The 18,545-nt window shown below is 41.5% G+C and overlaps 1 protein-coding gene across 1 annotated transcript in view; it reads right to left on the reverse strand.

Moving 5' to 3' along the window:
• The window catches only part of LOC115149165 (calponin homology domain-containing protein DDB_G0272472), a 40,584-nt gene that overhangs the window by 18,855 nt on the left and 3,184 nt on the right, over positions 1-18,545 (reverse strand). Inside the window, exons 2-4 of the mRNA XM_029691757.1 lie at positions 11,149-11,591; positions 10,672-11,016; positions 8,985-10,308 (exon numbers count right to left, since the gene is read on the reverse strand). Coding sequence (XP_029547617.1) covers positions 8,985-10,308; positions 10,672-11,016; positions 11,149-11,591 — 2,112 coding nt within the window. The remainder of the gene's footprint in view (positions 1-8,984; positions 10,309-10,671; positions 11,017-11,148; positions 11,592-18,545) is intronic.

Consider the following 18,545-nt stretch of genomic DNA (forward strand, 5'->3'; position numbering starts at 1 on the left):
CCGCGCCAGAGTACAGGCCTCGGTGTAACGCTCATTCTGTCAACGATAAAAGTGAATATGACCATCACCCCTGGTGAGACAAAACCGCAACGTCAGTGAAGAGCACTTTTTGCTGGTCCAGCGACAGTGGGTTTGTGCCCATAGGCGACATTGTTGCCGGTGATGTCTGGTAAGGACCTGCCTTACAACAGGCCTACAAGCCCTCAGTCCAGCCTCTCTCAGCCTATTGTGGACAGTCTGAGCACTGATGGAGGGATCGTGCGTTCCTGGTGTAACTCGGGCAGTTGTTGTTGCCATCCTGTACCTGTCCCGCAGGTGTGATGTTCGGATGTACCGATCCTGTGCAGGTGTTGTTACACATGGTCTGCCACTGCGAGGACGATCAGCTGTCCATCCTGTCTCCCTGTAGCGCTGTCTTAGGCGTCTCACAGTACGAACATTGCAATATATTGCCCTGGCCACATCTGCAGTCATCATGCCTCCTTTCAGCATGCCTTAGGCACTTTCACGCAGATGAGCAGGGACCCTGGACATCTTTCTTTTGGTGTTTTTCAGAATTCTTCATAAGTTTTCATAATTGAGACCTTAATTTCCTACCGTCTGCAAGTGTCTTAACGACTGTTCCAGAGGTGCGTGTTCATTAATTGTTTATGGTTCATTGAACAAGCATGGGAAACAGTGTTTAAACCGTTTACAATGAAGATCTGTTTCTTTGAAAGACAGGGTCCTGAAAAAGGGACGTTTCTTTTTTTACATGCATACAGTTTTTTTTTTTAGAATATACCTTTATTATTCCCCGCAAACCCTACCACCCCTCCCCCAATTTGAGTAAACAATAACACTTAGGCTTCTACCTTCAGTTTATACATACCATAGACGTTTTACATGCACAATCTATTTTACAATAGTTATATTTTGTTTGTATTCAGTCCTGGTCTTCCTCTATTTCTGACGTCCATCCAGTTCTATTTCTAAACCTATATACATTTTACAGACCCCGTATGTTTTACATTTGTTATCTTGTTGTTATTAGTCCCACCCTTCAGCTCCATTCAACCCCTCCCATCTCTCTTAACACCATCCAGTTTCTATTTGCCATATATCTTTCAACTGTGCTGTGATGCTTCACAAAAGTATTGAACCTTTCTATTCTCATAGCTTCTACAGATTGTAAATTAAAGATAAAATGTTTTGCTAAAATAATTATATTATTGATCGATTGACTATGACTTATCAAAATCACCCAGTATGGCTATCTGCAGTGTTAGTTATAGGTAAATGTTGCAATTCTTCAGCCATTCCTGGACCTGTGACCAAAAACAGGCTACATATGGACATACCAAAATAAATGATCTAATGACTCTGCCGCTTCACAGCAAAATCTGCAGAGCTGGGAAGATTGTATCCCCCATATTAATAATATTCTATTGGTTGCAAGAATTATGTATAACAATTAAAATTTTCAAATTCAAAGTTTTGAATCCGGCGTCGTTTTGCGTGTCAATTCATAAACCATGTACCACGGAATCGGTTCATCAAAAATCTCTTCCCAACTATTTTGCAATTTATATAGCACAGCTGTCATTTTTTTTGTCTTTAAATGAAACTGGTAATATATATATATTGTGATAAATAAACGTGTGTGTGTGTGTGTGTGTGTGTGTACGTACATACATACATACATACATACATACATACATACATACATACATACATACATACATACATACGTTTATTTATCACAATTTTCTTTAACCATTTTTGGTCTTTAATGCAGAGCCGACAGACAAGTTCCTTACTTTTCCCGCCTTCCACTTGCCTCTTCCATTTTTGTGGTAATGCTGCAATTAGTTGGTTGTAATTTTGGGTAGAGCAGACATTTCCATATGTCTGTGTTAGCTGCATGTGTGACATAACTCCACTAGTCAAATGTATGATATAATTTACAAAGATAATACCTTTCTTTTTTAAATGTTATCAAATTATTTATTTTTTAATCAATTAATATATGAGTTTAACCACAATATTTGTTGTATTATTTGTTCTGTCTTTTCAGGTGGATTAAACAAACTGCAACCAACTTTCTAAGGCTTGTTTAAAAAAATAGCGATATTTTGGAGATTATTTCGTTTTCAAATAACCGAAAGGTAGCAGTTGTAATCTGAATAAAGGGAAAAAGGACATTCTTGAACATGGCATGAGACATTCTTACTAATTTACTAGAGAACCATTTCAGATTTAAGCATAACTTTTGTATGACGATGCCTTTAGTGAGAGGTCTAATGCTTTAATAATTTCTGCCCTCCGAATTCATATTCATTATATAAATAAGCACTTTATTTTTTCTGGCTTGTCATTCCAAATAAAATGTAATATTTTGTGTTCATATCATTTAAAAAGCATGTCAATTGGCGTAGGCAAAACCATAAGGAAATAGGTAAACTGTGATATGATTAACTCTAAATCAGGGTGATTTTTCCACAAATAGACAGGTATTTTCCTTTCCATGGTACAGTAGCAAGATCTTATCTATTTTTGCTAACTTTCTATAAAAATGTATTGGAGTCAAATCATTTCTTTCTTTCGGGATATGTATACCGAGTATGTCCACATCCCCGTCAGACCATGTTATTGGTAAGCTACACGGTAATGTAAAAGTTGCTTTTTTTAGTGATCCAATACGTAATATTACTTATCATAATTTGGTTTTAATCCAGAGGTTAGAAAAAGTATCTAGATCCTCTATGAGGCTGTGGAGGGATTCTAATTGTGGTTTTAAAAGACAACATGAATCATCAGCGTAAAATGGAACCTTTTGATTTCAAGCCTTGGATTTCTAATCCTTTAATATAATTGTTGGATCTAATTTTAAACAGCTAACATTTCGATGGCGATAATAAATAAATATGCCGATAGTGGACAACCTTGTTTTAACACTCTTGACAGTTTAAAACTTGAGATGTAGCCATTTATTATTTTACACCAAGGGTTACTATATACATACATACATAAAACATTAATCCATTTTATAAGAGATTCTCAAAAATGTGAATATTCCAGGCATTTTTATACAGTTGAAGTCGGAAGTTTACATACACCTTAGCCAAATACATTTAACTCAGTTTTTCACAATTCCTGACATTTAATCCAAGTAAAAATGCCCTGTCTTAGGTCAGTCACGATCACCACTTTATTTTAAGAATGTGAAATGTCAGAATAATATTAGAGAATGATTTATTTCAGCTTTTATTTCTTTCATCACATTCCCAGTGGGTCAGAAGTTTACATACACTCTCTTTGGAAGCATTGCCTTTAAATTGTTTAACTTGGGTCAAACGTTTCGGGTAACCTTCCACAAGCTACCCACAATAAGTTGGGTGAATTTTGGCCCATTCCTCCTGACAGAGCTGGTGTAACTGAGTCAGGTTTGTAGGCCTCCTTGCTCGCACATGCTTTTTCAGTTCTGCCCACACATTACTATAGGATTGAGGTCAGGGCTTTGTTATGGCCACTCCAATACCTTGACTTTGTTGTCCTTAAGCCATTTTGCCAAAACCTTGGAAGTATGCTTGGGCTCATTGTCCATTTGGAAGACCCATTTGCAACCAAGCTATAACTTCCTGACTGATGTCTTGAGATGTTGCTTCAATATATCCACATAATTTCCCCCCCCTCATGATGCCATCTATTTTGTGAAGTGCACCAGTCCTTCCTGCAGTAAAGCATCCCCACAACATGATGCTGCCACCCCTGTGCTTCACCGTTGGGATGGTGTTCTTCGGCTTGCAAGCCTCCCCCTTTTCCCTCCAAACATAATGATGGTCATTTTGGCCAAACAGTTCCATTTGTTTCATCAGACCAGAGGACATTTCTCCAAAAAGTACGATCTTTGTCCCTATGTGCAGTTGCAAACCGTAGTCTAGCTTTTTTATGGTGGTTTTGGAGCAGTGGTTCTTCCTTGCAGAGCGGCCTTTCAGGTTATGTCGATATAGGACTCGTTTTACTGTGGATACAGATACTTTTGTACCGGTTTCCTCCAGCATCTTCACAAGGTCCTTTGCTGTTGTTCTGGGATTGATTTGCACTTCTTGTACCAAAGTACGTTGATCTCTAGAAAACAGAACATGTCTTCTCCCTGAGCGGTATGACGGCTGGTGGTCCCATGGTGTTTATACCTGCGTACTATTGTTTGTACAGATGAACGTGGTACCTTCAGGCGTTTGGAAATTGCTCCCAAGGATGAACCAGACTTGTGGAGGTCTACAAAAAATGTTCTGAGGTCTTGGCTGATTTCTTTAGATTTTACCATGATGTGAAGCAAAGAGGCACTGAGTTTGAAGGTAGGCCTTGAAATACATCCACAGGTACACCTCCAATTGACTCAAATGATGTAAATTAGCCTATCAGAAGCTTCTAAAGCCATGACATCATTTTCTGGAATTTTCCAAGCCGTTTAAAGGCACAGTCAACTTAATGTATGTAAACTTCTGACCCACTGGAAATGTCCTAGTTAAAAACAAGTCACCATCCAGTAGACTTTGATTACATTTTCAATATCCTCATCCACGTGGAAATTCTGTAAGAGTAATATATATGCCAATTATGTGATGGTCCAACTGCATTCTGTCCCCTGTCATCAACACTAACTTTTTGTGCCAGCGAGAATGACACAAAGTAATAAAGACGACTAGCTTGATTAAGCCTCCGCCATGTATATCTCACTAGGTCAGGGTATTTAAGCCTCCATACCTCCACTAATTCCAATATATTCATGACATTCATTATTTCCTTAAGTGCCTGAGGGTGACAGTTTGTAGTGCGATTTCCTTTACAGTCCATAGAGGCATGTAAAACCGTATTAAAATCTCCCACCATAATAATAGAGTCTAGTGTTGCTTGTAGAGTGCAAATCTTGAGGTGGAGTACCTCTGCAAGTTCACTTTTGAAATTTTCGATGACAGCCTAGGAACAGTGAGTTAACTGCCTTGTTCAGGGGCAGAACGACAGATTTGTACCTTGTCAGCTCGGGGATTAGAACTTGCAACCTTTCGGTTACTAGTCCAACGCTCTAACCACTAGGCTACGCTGCCGTCATGAAGGAAGGCTTGCTCATTTAAGTTTTTTAGCAAGTGTCTATGACAAATCAAGACAGGTAATTTCACTGAGCAGCCATTACGAACACAGGCTGTAAAACAGTGATCACTAAGGTTATTACAGAAAACACCAGACTGATACCTATCAGGATTATTTGTGAGGATAACATCGAGGAGAGAAGCCTTTTCTGGGTGTTTGGAGTCATACCTTGTGGGATTGGTAATAATCTGAGAAAGATTTAAGGAGTCCCATTGCTTTAGGACTTGGTCAGGTGGTTTAAGCATGTCCCAGTTTAGGTCACCTAGCAGGACAAATTCAGACTTAGTATAAGAGCCCAGGAGCGAGAGCTTAGGGTACAGTCCAGTGCTGATTGAGGACGATAAACACCCAGCAACAGTCAACGAAGAGCTATTTGAAAGTGTAATGCTTAAAACCAGCAAATAAAATTGTTGGGGACAGACTTTGTGGAGACAACCGAGCACTGAAGGTGATCCTTGGTAAAAATTGCCACTCCCCGACCTTTGGAAAATCTGTCATGCCGAAAAAGGTTATAACCAGAAAGGTTAACATCAGTATTCAAAACACTTCTTAACCACGTCTCAGTAATGACCAACACACCTGGATTGGAGCTGTGAACCCACACTTTCAATTGGTTCATAATAAGCTTCTAGTGTTAACGTGCAGAAAAGCCAGGCTTTTACGAGAGCAGAAATCAGTGAAACAGATATCAGAGCACAAGTCAGAATTGGGGCTAGCAACAGTAGATTGGCCAGGGTGTACATGCACATTTCCAGATATCATCAACAGTAATACAATCAAGGCACGTTAGAGGACAGGGAGAGCTCTGCAGTGTTGATTTATGACATTTGAATGTGTATTAGATGGCAACAAGATCATATTATACAACAATTATATTAGGTAACATGAATACAAAGCTGGCAAGAGGTGGTTAGAATAAAGTCTGAGTAACCAATAGAGAGTCCCGAATGTGGGAACAAACGGTCTGTCCCACGGTTGGGTAAACTTATCCTCTGCAGCGGAGGATAAGTTAGAGTTAACTGCACCTCAGATTGCAGCCCAAATAAATGCTTCACAAAGTTCAAGTATCAGACACATCAACATCAACTGTTCAGAGGAGATTGCGTGAAATCAGGTCTTCCTCGTCGAATTGCTGCAAAAATAACACTACTAAAAGGACACCAATAAGGACACCAATAAGAAGAGACTCCACAGGGATACACCATCCCATTTGGTTTGAGTTTAGTGGGATTATCATTTGTTTTTCAACAGGGCAATGAACCAACACACCTCCAGGCTGTGTAAGGGCTATTTGACCAAGGAGAGTGATGGAATGCTGCATCAGATGATCTGGCCTCCACAATCACCCGACCTCAACCCAATTGAGATGGTTTGGGATGAGTTGGACCGCAGAGTGAAGGAAAAGCAGCCAACAAGTGCTTAGCATATGTGGGAACTCCTTCAAGACTGTTGGAAAAGCATTCCTCATGAAGCTCGTTGAGAGAATGCCAAGAGTGTGCAAAGCTGTCATCAAGGGTGGCTACTTTGAAGAATCTCAAATATAGTTTGATTTGGTTAACACTTTTTTGGTTACTACATGATTCCATTTGTGTTATTTCATAGTTTTGATGTCTTCACTATTATTCTACAATGTAGAAAATAGTCAAAATAAAGAAAAACTCGAATGAGTAGGTGTGTCCAAACTTTTGACTGGTACTGTATAAGAAAAAATGATTTGTTTCTAAAACTAAATAATGCAATGTCATGAAATAAACAAATGTTGAATTAAATGTGATATTTTTTACTTTTATCAAAAACGAAAGTCTTGTTGGAATCCACACACACAAACACATTTAGCAGAGAGGTAGACAACACAAACTACAGAGATGTTACATCCTAACAAAGTTGTTACTAGGGTGGGACTAATTCACCAGACAAGACAATGGGAGAAAGGATGGGATTTCATTTGATTAGGTCTTTATGAGGGACATGAAGGTTAGTTATAATGGTTAGGTTAGTAACACAAACACACTAGGGAACAGAAAGGTTATACATGTAGATTTTAAATAATAAAACAAAAGTAAATGATCAATATAAAAGGTAATGCTTATAGCCTCTGAACCATTCCCTGTTCACATGACCAAACAGACTTGCCTTGACTATACTGAGTCATGTCATCCTATTGGATGGTTTCTTTGGTCCAGCCTCATCAGGATAGATTCGCATGAGTCATTCATCATCAACGCCCTAGTTAAAAACTTGAGCAATCACCTAATGCTTTATGTCTCTCTGTAACACCTTTAATATGACATCTGCAGAATCTTTATAACAAGATACGATTGATTCATGGGAAGCGCAGCCAATCTCAGTTTAGCCAAAGGTTTCCAATACGAAGACACAAGGGGTGCGTTTACACAGGCAGCCCAGTTCTGATATTTATTCCACTAATTTGTCTTTTGAACAATCACATCAGATCTTTTCACATCAGATATTTTTCTGAGCTGATCTGATTGGTCAAAAGACCAATTTGTGAAAAAAAGATCAGAATTGGGCTGCCTGCGTAAACACAGTCACAGAGATGCACAGGCACATCCACGTTTTACACAGCACTGCAATTTTCATGAAGGTATTAGATTTCTTTAGGGAAGGGATGGGCAACTGGTGGCCTGCGGCCCACCTTTTGAAGACCCTGGGATCAATTTCCCAATTATTTATTTTTTGGAACTTAGTCGGGATCTCAACTTACTGTTGCGAGTTAGAAAAGTAGAATACATAAGGTGCAATTTTGAACTTTGTGCACCAGCAGTTTTACTGATAGAAATCAAAAAAAATTGACTGACTAAGTTAGTTTAGCGGCCGGCTATCCAATTATCATGGTGGAATTACTGGCAGGGGGCCCCCATTGATTTTGTTAGTCACTTTCACTCAGATATCATTTTGAAAATTGAAAACATTTCTCTCCACCCTATGGAAAAATGTGTAGAATTGCAGGAAATTAGCTGTAAAACAGCTTATTTTCGTCTCCGCCCCATGACAAAATGAGTGTGGTATGTTTGTGGGTAAGCAGAACCGCAAACAACTGCAGCCCCTCATGATGAGTTTAGATTTTTTGTGGCCCCCACCCCAATCAAAGTTGCCCATCTTTGCTTTAGGGGATTGTGCTTTAATGAGATGTGCATGTTGGAGTAGTGTTATGCGCCACACTGACAAACATACCATGACATCTAGCTTACACACTCCCTTCACACCAAATGCCCACGACACCAACACACAGATCTAACTCTTACCAAGCGTTTCAACTGACTTAATATATTAGAACACTTTCCTGTACTAAAGTCTTTGATAAAGCGACAGGTTTTCTGCTCAAATCTGTATTTTGTGCCACAGCTGTACAGATCCAACAAAATCCTCCCAATTGCATCCAGCTTAGTTTCTACAAGCAGCTATACTGACTGTCCCACATCCATAAATCAGGCTTGTTGCCTGGCCTGATTAACTGGTTGTATAAAAGTATTCTCAGACAAATTGGCAGGTTTTCCACTCTAATCAGACTTGTGCCACCCTGCACTGACAGCACAGGAAAAGAGAATGTTAGCATAATTTACATAGTTCTGTTAGAAGATGAAAGAGGGTGTCTGAAAGAGTTCAGTGAGGATATGAGACAGGGACGTTAGTAGGTGTGTGTGGATGAGGAGACAGAGCAACAGAAACTTGAGTGTTGCTTTTGGAGACCACCAGCTGCTTTTGCAGACTAAATAAATAGTACATCTATAATTTATGACACCCAAGGGGTAACACAATTCTGGGGAACTGAGACAGTGATGAAGTGTGTTCGTTCGTGTGTGTGTTTGTGGTTTGGGAGTGGGACTGACCTTGGCTTAACTGCTGATACTTTATTTGTTCGGCAGCTGATGGGACCAGTAGAAGAGGTTGTGGGGGTCTCCTCAAACGGGTTATTTGAAGAGTTGTCATCAAATGAAGTGGTAGGAGAGACATCCTCAAAAGGATTATTGCACACGATGGTCTCTGCCTCTTTATTCTGCTTCATCTGTTGTTCAACTTTGTCCAACTTTACCCTCACTTCCTCATGCCTTTGTTTTTCCTCCATCTGTGCATTCCTCTTTTTCTCCTTCTCTGTCATCTTTTCTTCCTGTCCTCTCAACTCCTCTTTTTTCATATTTTCTTCATCCACCCTAAACCTCTCTTTCACCTCCATCAGTTCTCTCTGCTCCTCATCGCTTCTTCTCTCCTCTTCCCTTTCTTCTTCAAGCCTTGTTCTTTCTGCTTCTTCCTTTCTCAACATCTCCTGCTCTATTCTCCTTTCCTCCTCATTCCTCATCTTCCTCTGCTCTTCTTCCTTTCTCTGCATATCATCCTCCTCTTCCCTCCTTAGCCTTTCTTCATTTTCCCTAATCTTCCTCAGCTCTTCCTCCTTTCTCAGCCTATCCTCCTCTTCCCTCTTAATTCTTTTGTCCTTCTCCATCCTCTTTATCCCCATTTCCTCGCTCAGCCAATCTTCCTCTGCGGCCTTCCTCACTCTTTCTTCCTCCTCCCTCATCCTTCTCTCCTCCTTTCTCAGCCTATCCTCCTCTCTCTTAATTCTTTGATCTTCTTCCTCAATCCTCCTTTCTTCTTCCTCCTCCTCCTCCCTCAGCCGATCCTCCTCCCTCTTCATTCTTTCTTCTTTAGCCTCTCTCTTAATTCTTTGTTCTCCCTCCTCAAACCTCCTCCTTTCCTCCTCCTCCTCCTTCCTCACTCGGTCCTCCTCTCTCTTCATTTTTTCTTCTTCAGCCTCTCTCTTCATTCTTTCTTCTGCCTCAATCCTCCTCCTCTTTTCTTCTTCCTCCTCCTTCCTCAGTCTATCATCCTCTCTCTTCATTCTTCCTTCTTCCTCCGCAAACCTCCTCCTTTCTTCCTCCTCCTCCTTCACTCTGTCCTGCTCTCTCTTCATTCTTCCTTCTTCAGCCTCAATCCTCCTCCTCTTTTCTTCCTCCTCCTTCCTCAGCCTATCATCCTCTCTCTTCATTCTTTCTTCTTCAGCCTCTCTCTTCATTCTTTCTTCAGCCCTCCTTTCCTCTTCTTCTTCCACCTCCCTTATTCTTCTCAGTATATCCTCCTGTTCCCTCCTTAGTCTTTCTTCCTCCTCCCTCATCTTCCTCTCCTCTTCCCCTCTTCTTTGCATATCCTCCTCCTGTTCTCTCCTAATCCTTTCTTCCTCCTTAATCCTCTCATCTTTCTCCCTCTTCAATCTTTCCTCCACCTCCCTCATTTTCCTCTCGTCCTCCTTTCTCAGTATATCCTCCCTCCTCATTCTTTCATGTTCTTCTCTCCTAATTCTTTCCTCTTCTTCCCACCGCTCTTGTTCCTCCATTTCTCTCCTTTTCTCCTCTAACCTCCACTTTTCCTGGTCTTCCTTCCAAACCCTGTCCTCTCCCTCCACCGTCAGTCTCCTCTCCTCCTGTTCCTCTTCTAGCCTTATTTCTTCCCCCTCCTTCTCCGTAATCCTCATTTTCTCTTGTTCCTCCTTCCTTATCCTCTCTTCCTCGTCTAACTTCTTACTCTCCTGCTCTTCCTTTCTCTTCCTCTCCTCATCCAACATAACCCTCTCTTCCTCCTCTGCCCAGGTCGAAGGCTGCTTCAGGGCCCTGAAGGAGTCCATGGAGGTGCCGGAGCTCTTACGACCCTGGGCCTTGCGCAGGTCTTCCATGGAGCCATGACCTGAGCTGGCCAGGCTAAAGTTGGAGCCAGTGCGGGCGCTCCGGGGCTGGGGCTCCTCTGTGTACATGTGAGTGCCGTTGATGCACAGGTTACTCCGCTCTGCAAGCGGGGCAGGAATCTTAGAGCGCCCTAGGGACAGGGAACTGCCTGTGCGCTTATGGGTCAGAAACTTGAATTTATTTTTACCTTTGGATGAGAAAGAAAGAAAGAAACGGGGAAAGGTTAGATCTGCAAACACATACTGTGTAACATAAGAGTTTTCTAATAGATAATGCTGCTATATTTTCAACTGAATGGACAGCCTGTGATGATCCTCACCTTCAGAGGAGTCCACACTGAGGCCTGTGGAGCGGCTGCTACTCAGTGAGGAGTTCTTCTCAGGCAGAGGGCCAAGGACAGACATGGACTGAGACAGTCCGTGACGCTGCAGGTTAGACTTGGGAGAAAACAGAGACTTAAGCTTGTTTTTCTTCTTTTTCTCTCCTTTGTCTGCACCCCCCTTCCCTACCCCCTCTCCCTCCCCCTCGCTGTCCGTCAGAACCTGGGTGAAGGACGGTACCACGGCAGACGCAGTGTCCGACAGACCCTCCTTTTTGCCTCGCACCTTGTCCTTGAACTTTCCCAGGCGGGAGTGTGGCTTGTCTGTAGCAGAGAGGTCGAACATGCTGGCTGTCATGTTATTCTTCAGAAACTGGATGTCCACCTGCACCTCTCCCCGGTCTTTGTCTGGCTTGCCTGCCTTGTCCAGCAGTTTATGCCATCTGTCGAGAGAAAATCTGTATTATTTATCAAAAAACTTCAACCGAATATAACTGGTATAAAACAAATGCTGTTCTTCTCCAAGAGATGTCACAAGAACTAAAGGTGTAAATGAATGTGAGGCAGTGAAAAAAATAATCAACATAATATTCTATTTTTCAGATGCCTGCTGTCTCCTCCAGGGGTTCATGGCCATTGAAAATAACTTGCAAGTGAGCTCAGAAATAACTTGACATATGTAGGCATTAACCACTTCTTTTCAGATAACACACACACACACACACACACACACACACACACACACACACACACACTGTTCAGACTGATCTGTCTGAACAATCCCAGTCTGCATAAGCAGAGGAAGGCTGAGGATCCAATAACGTATGTTCACCTGCCTCTGGGCCTCCCCTCCAGCTTTAAAAAAGACTGTCTACATGTTGATAGCTTTTCACAAATAAAGAACGCTTTCACCCCTAGCATAGCTTTATTTAAGGATGCTATTTTTTTCCCCTTTTTGTTGCAGGGTTCCAAGGGTTTATCATAACCAAGTCAATAATTCCAGTAAGTAGGGGCTGATGTCATTTTTCCTTTTACTGTTTAGAGTTCCTCCATGGAAACGGTGATCAGTACAGTAGCTCTCTCTGAATTGGCCCAAGGGTGGAGGGACCAGCGGAAATGACTGATGATGCGGTGAGTGTTCTGGAGAGTCAGTGTTTGGGCAATAATAATTCATATTAAAATGTTAACCGGCAGGAACAGTATGTATTTCATTCTATTTCTGTCACTGTGCCGTCCTAATTAGTTGTTGTCACTACTCTGTTAAGACTGAATACCATGCCTTAAAACACTAATGTTGTCACTACTCTGTTAAGACTGAATACCATGCCTTAAAACACTAATGTTGTCACTACTCTGTTAAGACTGAATACCATGCCTTAAAACACTAATGTACCATAAAAGGCTACTAAAAGGGAAACTGGGTTCCAGGAGTGAAATCATTTTGCAATGTAAAATTGAGTTGATAAATAACATTGGAGGGTTCTGAGAGTGATTTTTTCCCACCCAGCTACAGGCTATCAAATCAAAATCCATTTTATTTATATAGCCCTTCTTACATCAGCTGATATCGCAAAGTGCTATGCACGCTAAATATTTTGGGAGTCAACTCCAATCAATTTAGGTTCATATTTAATGAATGACTTTAGAAATTCCCAGGCACTTGTCTATTTATGAATGTATTTCACAAAATATAAAATCAGAATACCATAAATATAATTCCTCTATGCCTAATGTCTGTTTCATTTAGTGGTTCACTAGTACAGAAGATTCCTTTTGAGGATATGAAGGTCAAAGTACAGAGACTCACATTGTTAGAATTCTTCAACAAAGACAATTCTTCATGCTGACTGGTTCAATGACCCTCAATAAATCACTATTGTATAAAATATCAAACAAGAGCGGTTAGTTTGTCTGTTTGTATTCTACATGTCATTATTATGTTATTCTAGAAGATACATACATATGTCAAAACAATCACTAATTTATAGTTTGGAACTGAACAATTAAGAGCTGAGGCAGCAGTAAAAGTCTCTGTCAAGCAAAACCCATAAGGCCTGAGGTTGTCTGTTCCTCAAACTCTTTCCTGAAAAAACAACCCAGTTGAATTCTGGAAGGAAATGAAAAGGACGAGGACAGGAAGAGACAGCTAGGGGCTTTAGATCTGCAAGGTTAGGGTGTGTGTGTGTGTGTGTGTGTGTGTGTGGCAATGAGTACCCTCTTGGAGGTTCCAAAAACAAAATGAACACAATGCTGTGACTGCAGTTTCTTATCTTGAGTGAAGCACTCAATGTGAATCCAAACAAAGGCAATGAAAGAGACTGGCTACTCACAGAATGACAAATGTGATGAATCATTGAATGGGGTGAGAGAGAGCATCAACTCACTCCATCACTACAGTTGTGTTTTTTAGAGGACCGAATGGGGAAAGGTAGCACAAGGTAAGTAGGGGTGGCAGCTGGGGTGGCAGGTAGACTAGTGGTTAGAGCATTGGGCCAGTAACTAAAAGGTTGCTGGTTCGAATACCCAAGGCGCTCGAATACCCAAGGCACTACATTTGGGAATTGCACAACAATCCAAAACAAAGCGGTCGGCTTGCTCAACCTGTCCCTCTATTGAGTCAATTACTGTGAAATGACATCATTGATGGACATTACTGTATGTCCTAGCTGTCATTACAATCCCTTGCGAACTGACGACACATATACATTTTTGTAAGTGCTATCAGAAATATTTTGAGCATTTACATCTCTGCGACGGAGACTGTATGAGAGAAACGTTAAAGATGTCACACACACATACCTCCTCAGTCCTCACTTAATTTGGGTGTGTACATGAGTAAACAGGTGATTTGTTTATGTAACACCTCTCCTTTATGAGGGAGTCCATTGAGTCTAAAAATACTGATCCAGCATGAAATATTAGGCAGCTTCACACACCCTCCTTTCATGTTACTGAGGGACTGAATTCCCCCCAAATACTCATCCTGTCCTTCTATTCCTCCCTGCTAGTGTGTGGAATACTGAGCCAGAACGTCGGGGAAAGACATGCCTGCTGCTGGAATTTACTTAGGGGGGTCACATCGCTTACAGAAAAACGACATGATTTCACGTGGAAAATCACAACTTCACATTAAATTTAACATGAGAAATCATGTGAAAACGTGTTTTTGGAACACTTCACGTGACAACATTTTTCACATGTGCAGTTTCATGATATCACATGTTGCTTTACATGTTGTCACATGGTATCACATTAACTTCACATGTGATCATATGAAAAGATGTGTTTTTGGAACACTTACCAAAGGGATAGCAGTCACAACTGTTATATTGTAGTAGCTGAGTAGTTACAGTACCAGTCAAAAGTTTGGACTCACCTACTCATTCAAGGGATTTTCTTTACTTTTACCATTTTCTACTTTGTATAATAATAGTGAATATATCAACAACTATGAAATAACACATATGGAACCATGTAGTAACCAAAAAAAAGTGTTAAAATATATTTGTATTTGTTTATGTTTGAGATTCTTCAAAGTAGCCACCATTTGCCTTGATGACAGCTTTGCGCACTCTTGGCATTCTCTTAACCAGCTTCATGAGGTAGTCACCTAGAATGCATTTCAATTAACAGGTGTGCCTTGTTAAAAAGTTAATTTGTATTTTCTTTCCTTTTTAATGAATTTGAGCCAATCAGTTGTGTTGTGACAAGGTAGGGGTGGTATACAAAAGGTAGCCCTATTTGGTAAAAGACCAAGTCCATATTAGGGCAAGAACAGCTCAAGTAAGCAAAGAGAAACGACAGTCCATCATTACTTTAGGACATGAAGGTCAGTCAATGAGGAACATTTAAAGAACTTTGAACATTTCTTCAAATGCAGTCGCAAAAACCAACAAGCGCTATGATGAAACTGGCTCTCATGAGTTACCTCTGCTGCAAAGGATAAGTTCATTAGAGTTACCAGCCACAGAAATTGCAGCCCAAATAAGTTCAAGTAACAGACACATCTCAACATCAACTGTTCAGAGGAGACTGCGTGAATCAGGCCTTCATGGTCGAATTGCTGCAAAGAAACAACTACTAAAGGACACCAATAAGAAGAGACTTGCTTGGGCCAAGAAACATGAGCAATGGACATGAGACTGGTGGGAATCTGTCCTTTGGTCTGATGAGTTCAAATTTGAGACCGGTGTGTCTTTGTGAGACGCAGAGTAGGTGATTGGATGATCTCCACATGGGTGGTTCCTCCTCCATGCTTCATGGTGGGTGGTGTGATGGTGCTTTGCTGACGACACTGTCAGGGATTTATTTAGAATTCAAGGCACACTTAACCAGCATGGCTACCACAGCATTCTGCAGCGTTATGCCATCAACTGGTTTGTGCTTAGTGGGACTGTTATTTTGTTTTTCAACAGGACAATGACCCAACACACCTCCAGGCTGTGTAAGGGCTATTTCACCAAGAAGGAGAGTGATGTAGTGCTGCATCAAAAAACCTGGCCTCCACAATCACCCGACCTCAATCCAATTGAGATGGTTGGGGATGAGTAAAACCACAGAGTGAAGGAAAAGCAGCCAACAAGTGCTCAGCATATTTGGGAACTCCTTCAAGACTGTTGGTAAAGCATTCCAGTTGAAGCTGGTTGAGAGAATATAAAGTGTGCAAAGCTGTAATCAAGGCAAAGGGTGGCTACTTTGAAGAATCGCAAATATATACACTTCCGTTCAAAAGTTGTGTCACTTAGAAATGTCCTCGTTTTTTGTGTCCATTAACATCAAATTGATCAGAAATACAGTGTAGACATTGTTAACGTTGTAAATGACTATTGTAGCTGGAAACGGCAGATTTTTTATGGAATATCTACATAGGCGTGTTATCCCATCCAAATTAATCATTTTAATAAGGCTAACTGATCATTAAAAAACCCTTTTGCAATTATGTTAGCACAGCTGAAAACTGTGGTTCTGATTAAAGAAGCAATAAAACTGGCCTTCTTTAGACTAGTTGAGCATCTGGAGCATCAGAATGTGTGGGTTCGATTACAGGCTCAAAATGGCCAGAAACAAAGACCTTTCTTATGAAACTCATCAGTCTATTCTTGTTCTCGGAAACAAAGGCTATTCCATGCGAGAAATTGCCAAGAAACTGAAGATCTCGTACAATGGCTGTGTACTACTCCCTTCACAGAGCAGCGCAAACTGGCTCTAACCAGAATAGAAATAGGAGTGGGAGGCCCCAGTGCACAACTGAGCAAGTGTAACCAATGTGAAATGGCTAGTTAGTTAGCGGTGGTGCGTGCTAATAGCTTTTCAATCGGTGACGTCACTCGCTCTGAGACCTGAAGTGGTTGTTCCCCTTACGTTGCAAGGGCCGCGGCTTTTGTGGCGCGATGGGTAACGATGCTTCGTGGGTGTCAGTTGTTGATGTGTGCAAGGGTCCCTGGTTCGAGCCCGGGTTGGGGCGAAGAGAGGGATGGAACCTACACTGTTACACAAGGGTCCCTAGTTCAAGCCCAGGTTGGGGCGAAGAGGGGGACGGAACCTACACTGTTACACAAGGGTCCCTGGTTCGAGCCCGGGTTGGGGCGAAGAGAGGGATGGAACCTACACTGTTACACAAGGGTCCCTGGTTTGAGCCCGGGTTGGGGCGAAGAGAGGGATGGAACCTACACTGTTACACAACGGTCCCTGGTTCGAGCCCAGGTTGGGGCGAAGAGGGGGACGGAACCTACACTGTTACACAAGGGTCCCTGGTTCGAGCCCGGGTTGGGGCGAAGAGAGGGACGGAACCTACACTGTTACACAAGGGTCCCTGGTTCGAGCCCAGGTTGGGGCGAAGAGGGGGACGGAACCTACACTGTTACACAAGAGGACAAGTACCTTAGTGTGTCTAGTTTGAGAAACCGACACCTCACAAGTCCTCAACTGGCAGCTTCATTAAATAGTACCCGCAAAACACCAGTCTCAACGTCAACAGTGAAGAGGCGACTCCGGGATGCTGGCCTTCACAGAGGCCGACATCGCCATGGTCCATGTTCCCCCTTTAGAAAATAGTCAAGGGAGGGCTTGCAAACACAGTTCAGAGTTAGTAAGAAATAATTTCCAGCAGCTAGTGAGAATTGGCAGTGAGGCTGTTTAAACATTACCATTAACAGTTATCTGCTTTAAGTCAAACATAACACCGTCTGTGTGGGAGCTGGTAAAGCCACAGTCAAGTCCCTACCCCCTGAGAGGGAGGGAGGGAGAGCACAGAGACAAAAATGTGTTTGTTTTTCACCGAAAAACACTCCAGAATGTGAGGCTAAGTCTGGATTTGGGCCCCGCAGAAATCAGGTACACCACAGTCAACAATGAGAAATCAGAGCAGAACAAACCATGAGAAAGCTTCCTCAATATGGCTCAAAGTGTGTGTACATTGATTTTATATAAGATTTTATGAAGCACTCAAAACAATAATCCTGTGGGATGCTGCAAAAGTTGATAGCCATTGTATACAATACTAAGGTGTATGAACCGGCATGGACATCCTTTGACCAGAAAAAGAAAAACATTTTTGAGAGGCTTTGAGGAGTGCATATGAAAGTAGGTCTGGGAAGAATTCAGGTCTGAGAAAACATGTTCTGCTGAAGTTTGGCATTTGAACTAAAGGGCAACGATAACAATAATGTCAGATGAACCTATCACTGTCACACAGCAAAAAGGACTATCAGCCGTGGAGATCCTTATAGCCCTGTCTCCAGACTGACTCCTACTCAGATTGCATGAAACCAATTACTATCATGGAGAATGCACTCTCAAGTGGAACTGACAGCATTTTAGCACCAGGAAGAATATGACAAAATGTTTTTTTTAAATCTGACAAGCGAGCAAAAGATATGGTAATTTTAAGTTTTCATAAATTCTTAGAACGTTTGGGTATTACATATACTAACAAATGTGTGGAAATTCTATAGCAAAATAGAGTGGGAAAGTGGCCATGCGTTTGGACAATTAAATAAAACATATGTCTCATCCAGGACTGGAGTCTATGCAGACCGGTGCACCATAGCCAATTAGAGCTACAGTAGGCCTTATGCAAACAGGCCTGCCATCATTCACTTTGAATTGGACTGTGTGTTTACAGGCAGTTGCAACAGCGCGACATAAGATCATTAAAACGCATTGGCCAAAAGCCACAAAAATACACCTGAATGGATTTCTGCAAATATGTCAATGCCACTTACATTTGCGAACTTTACATTCCTATTGATCAAACAACCATGAAAAAGGTAAGCTCTCTCTCCCTTAGTTATGCACATCAACAACAAAAATATCTACTAATGTTAGCTCACCTTTCTCTGGCTAACATCTAACGAAGGAACATTAGATAAACCTTCAAACATTTTCAGCTAGTTGGC

Source organism: Salmo trutta, chromosome 15, assembly GCF_901001165.1.
Source record: "Salmo trutta chromosome 15, fSalTru1.1, whole genome shotgun sequence".
NCBI classification, from domain to species: domain Eukaryota; kingdom Metazoa; phylum Chordata; class Actinopteri; order Salmoniformes; family Salmonidae; genus Salmo; species Salmo trutta.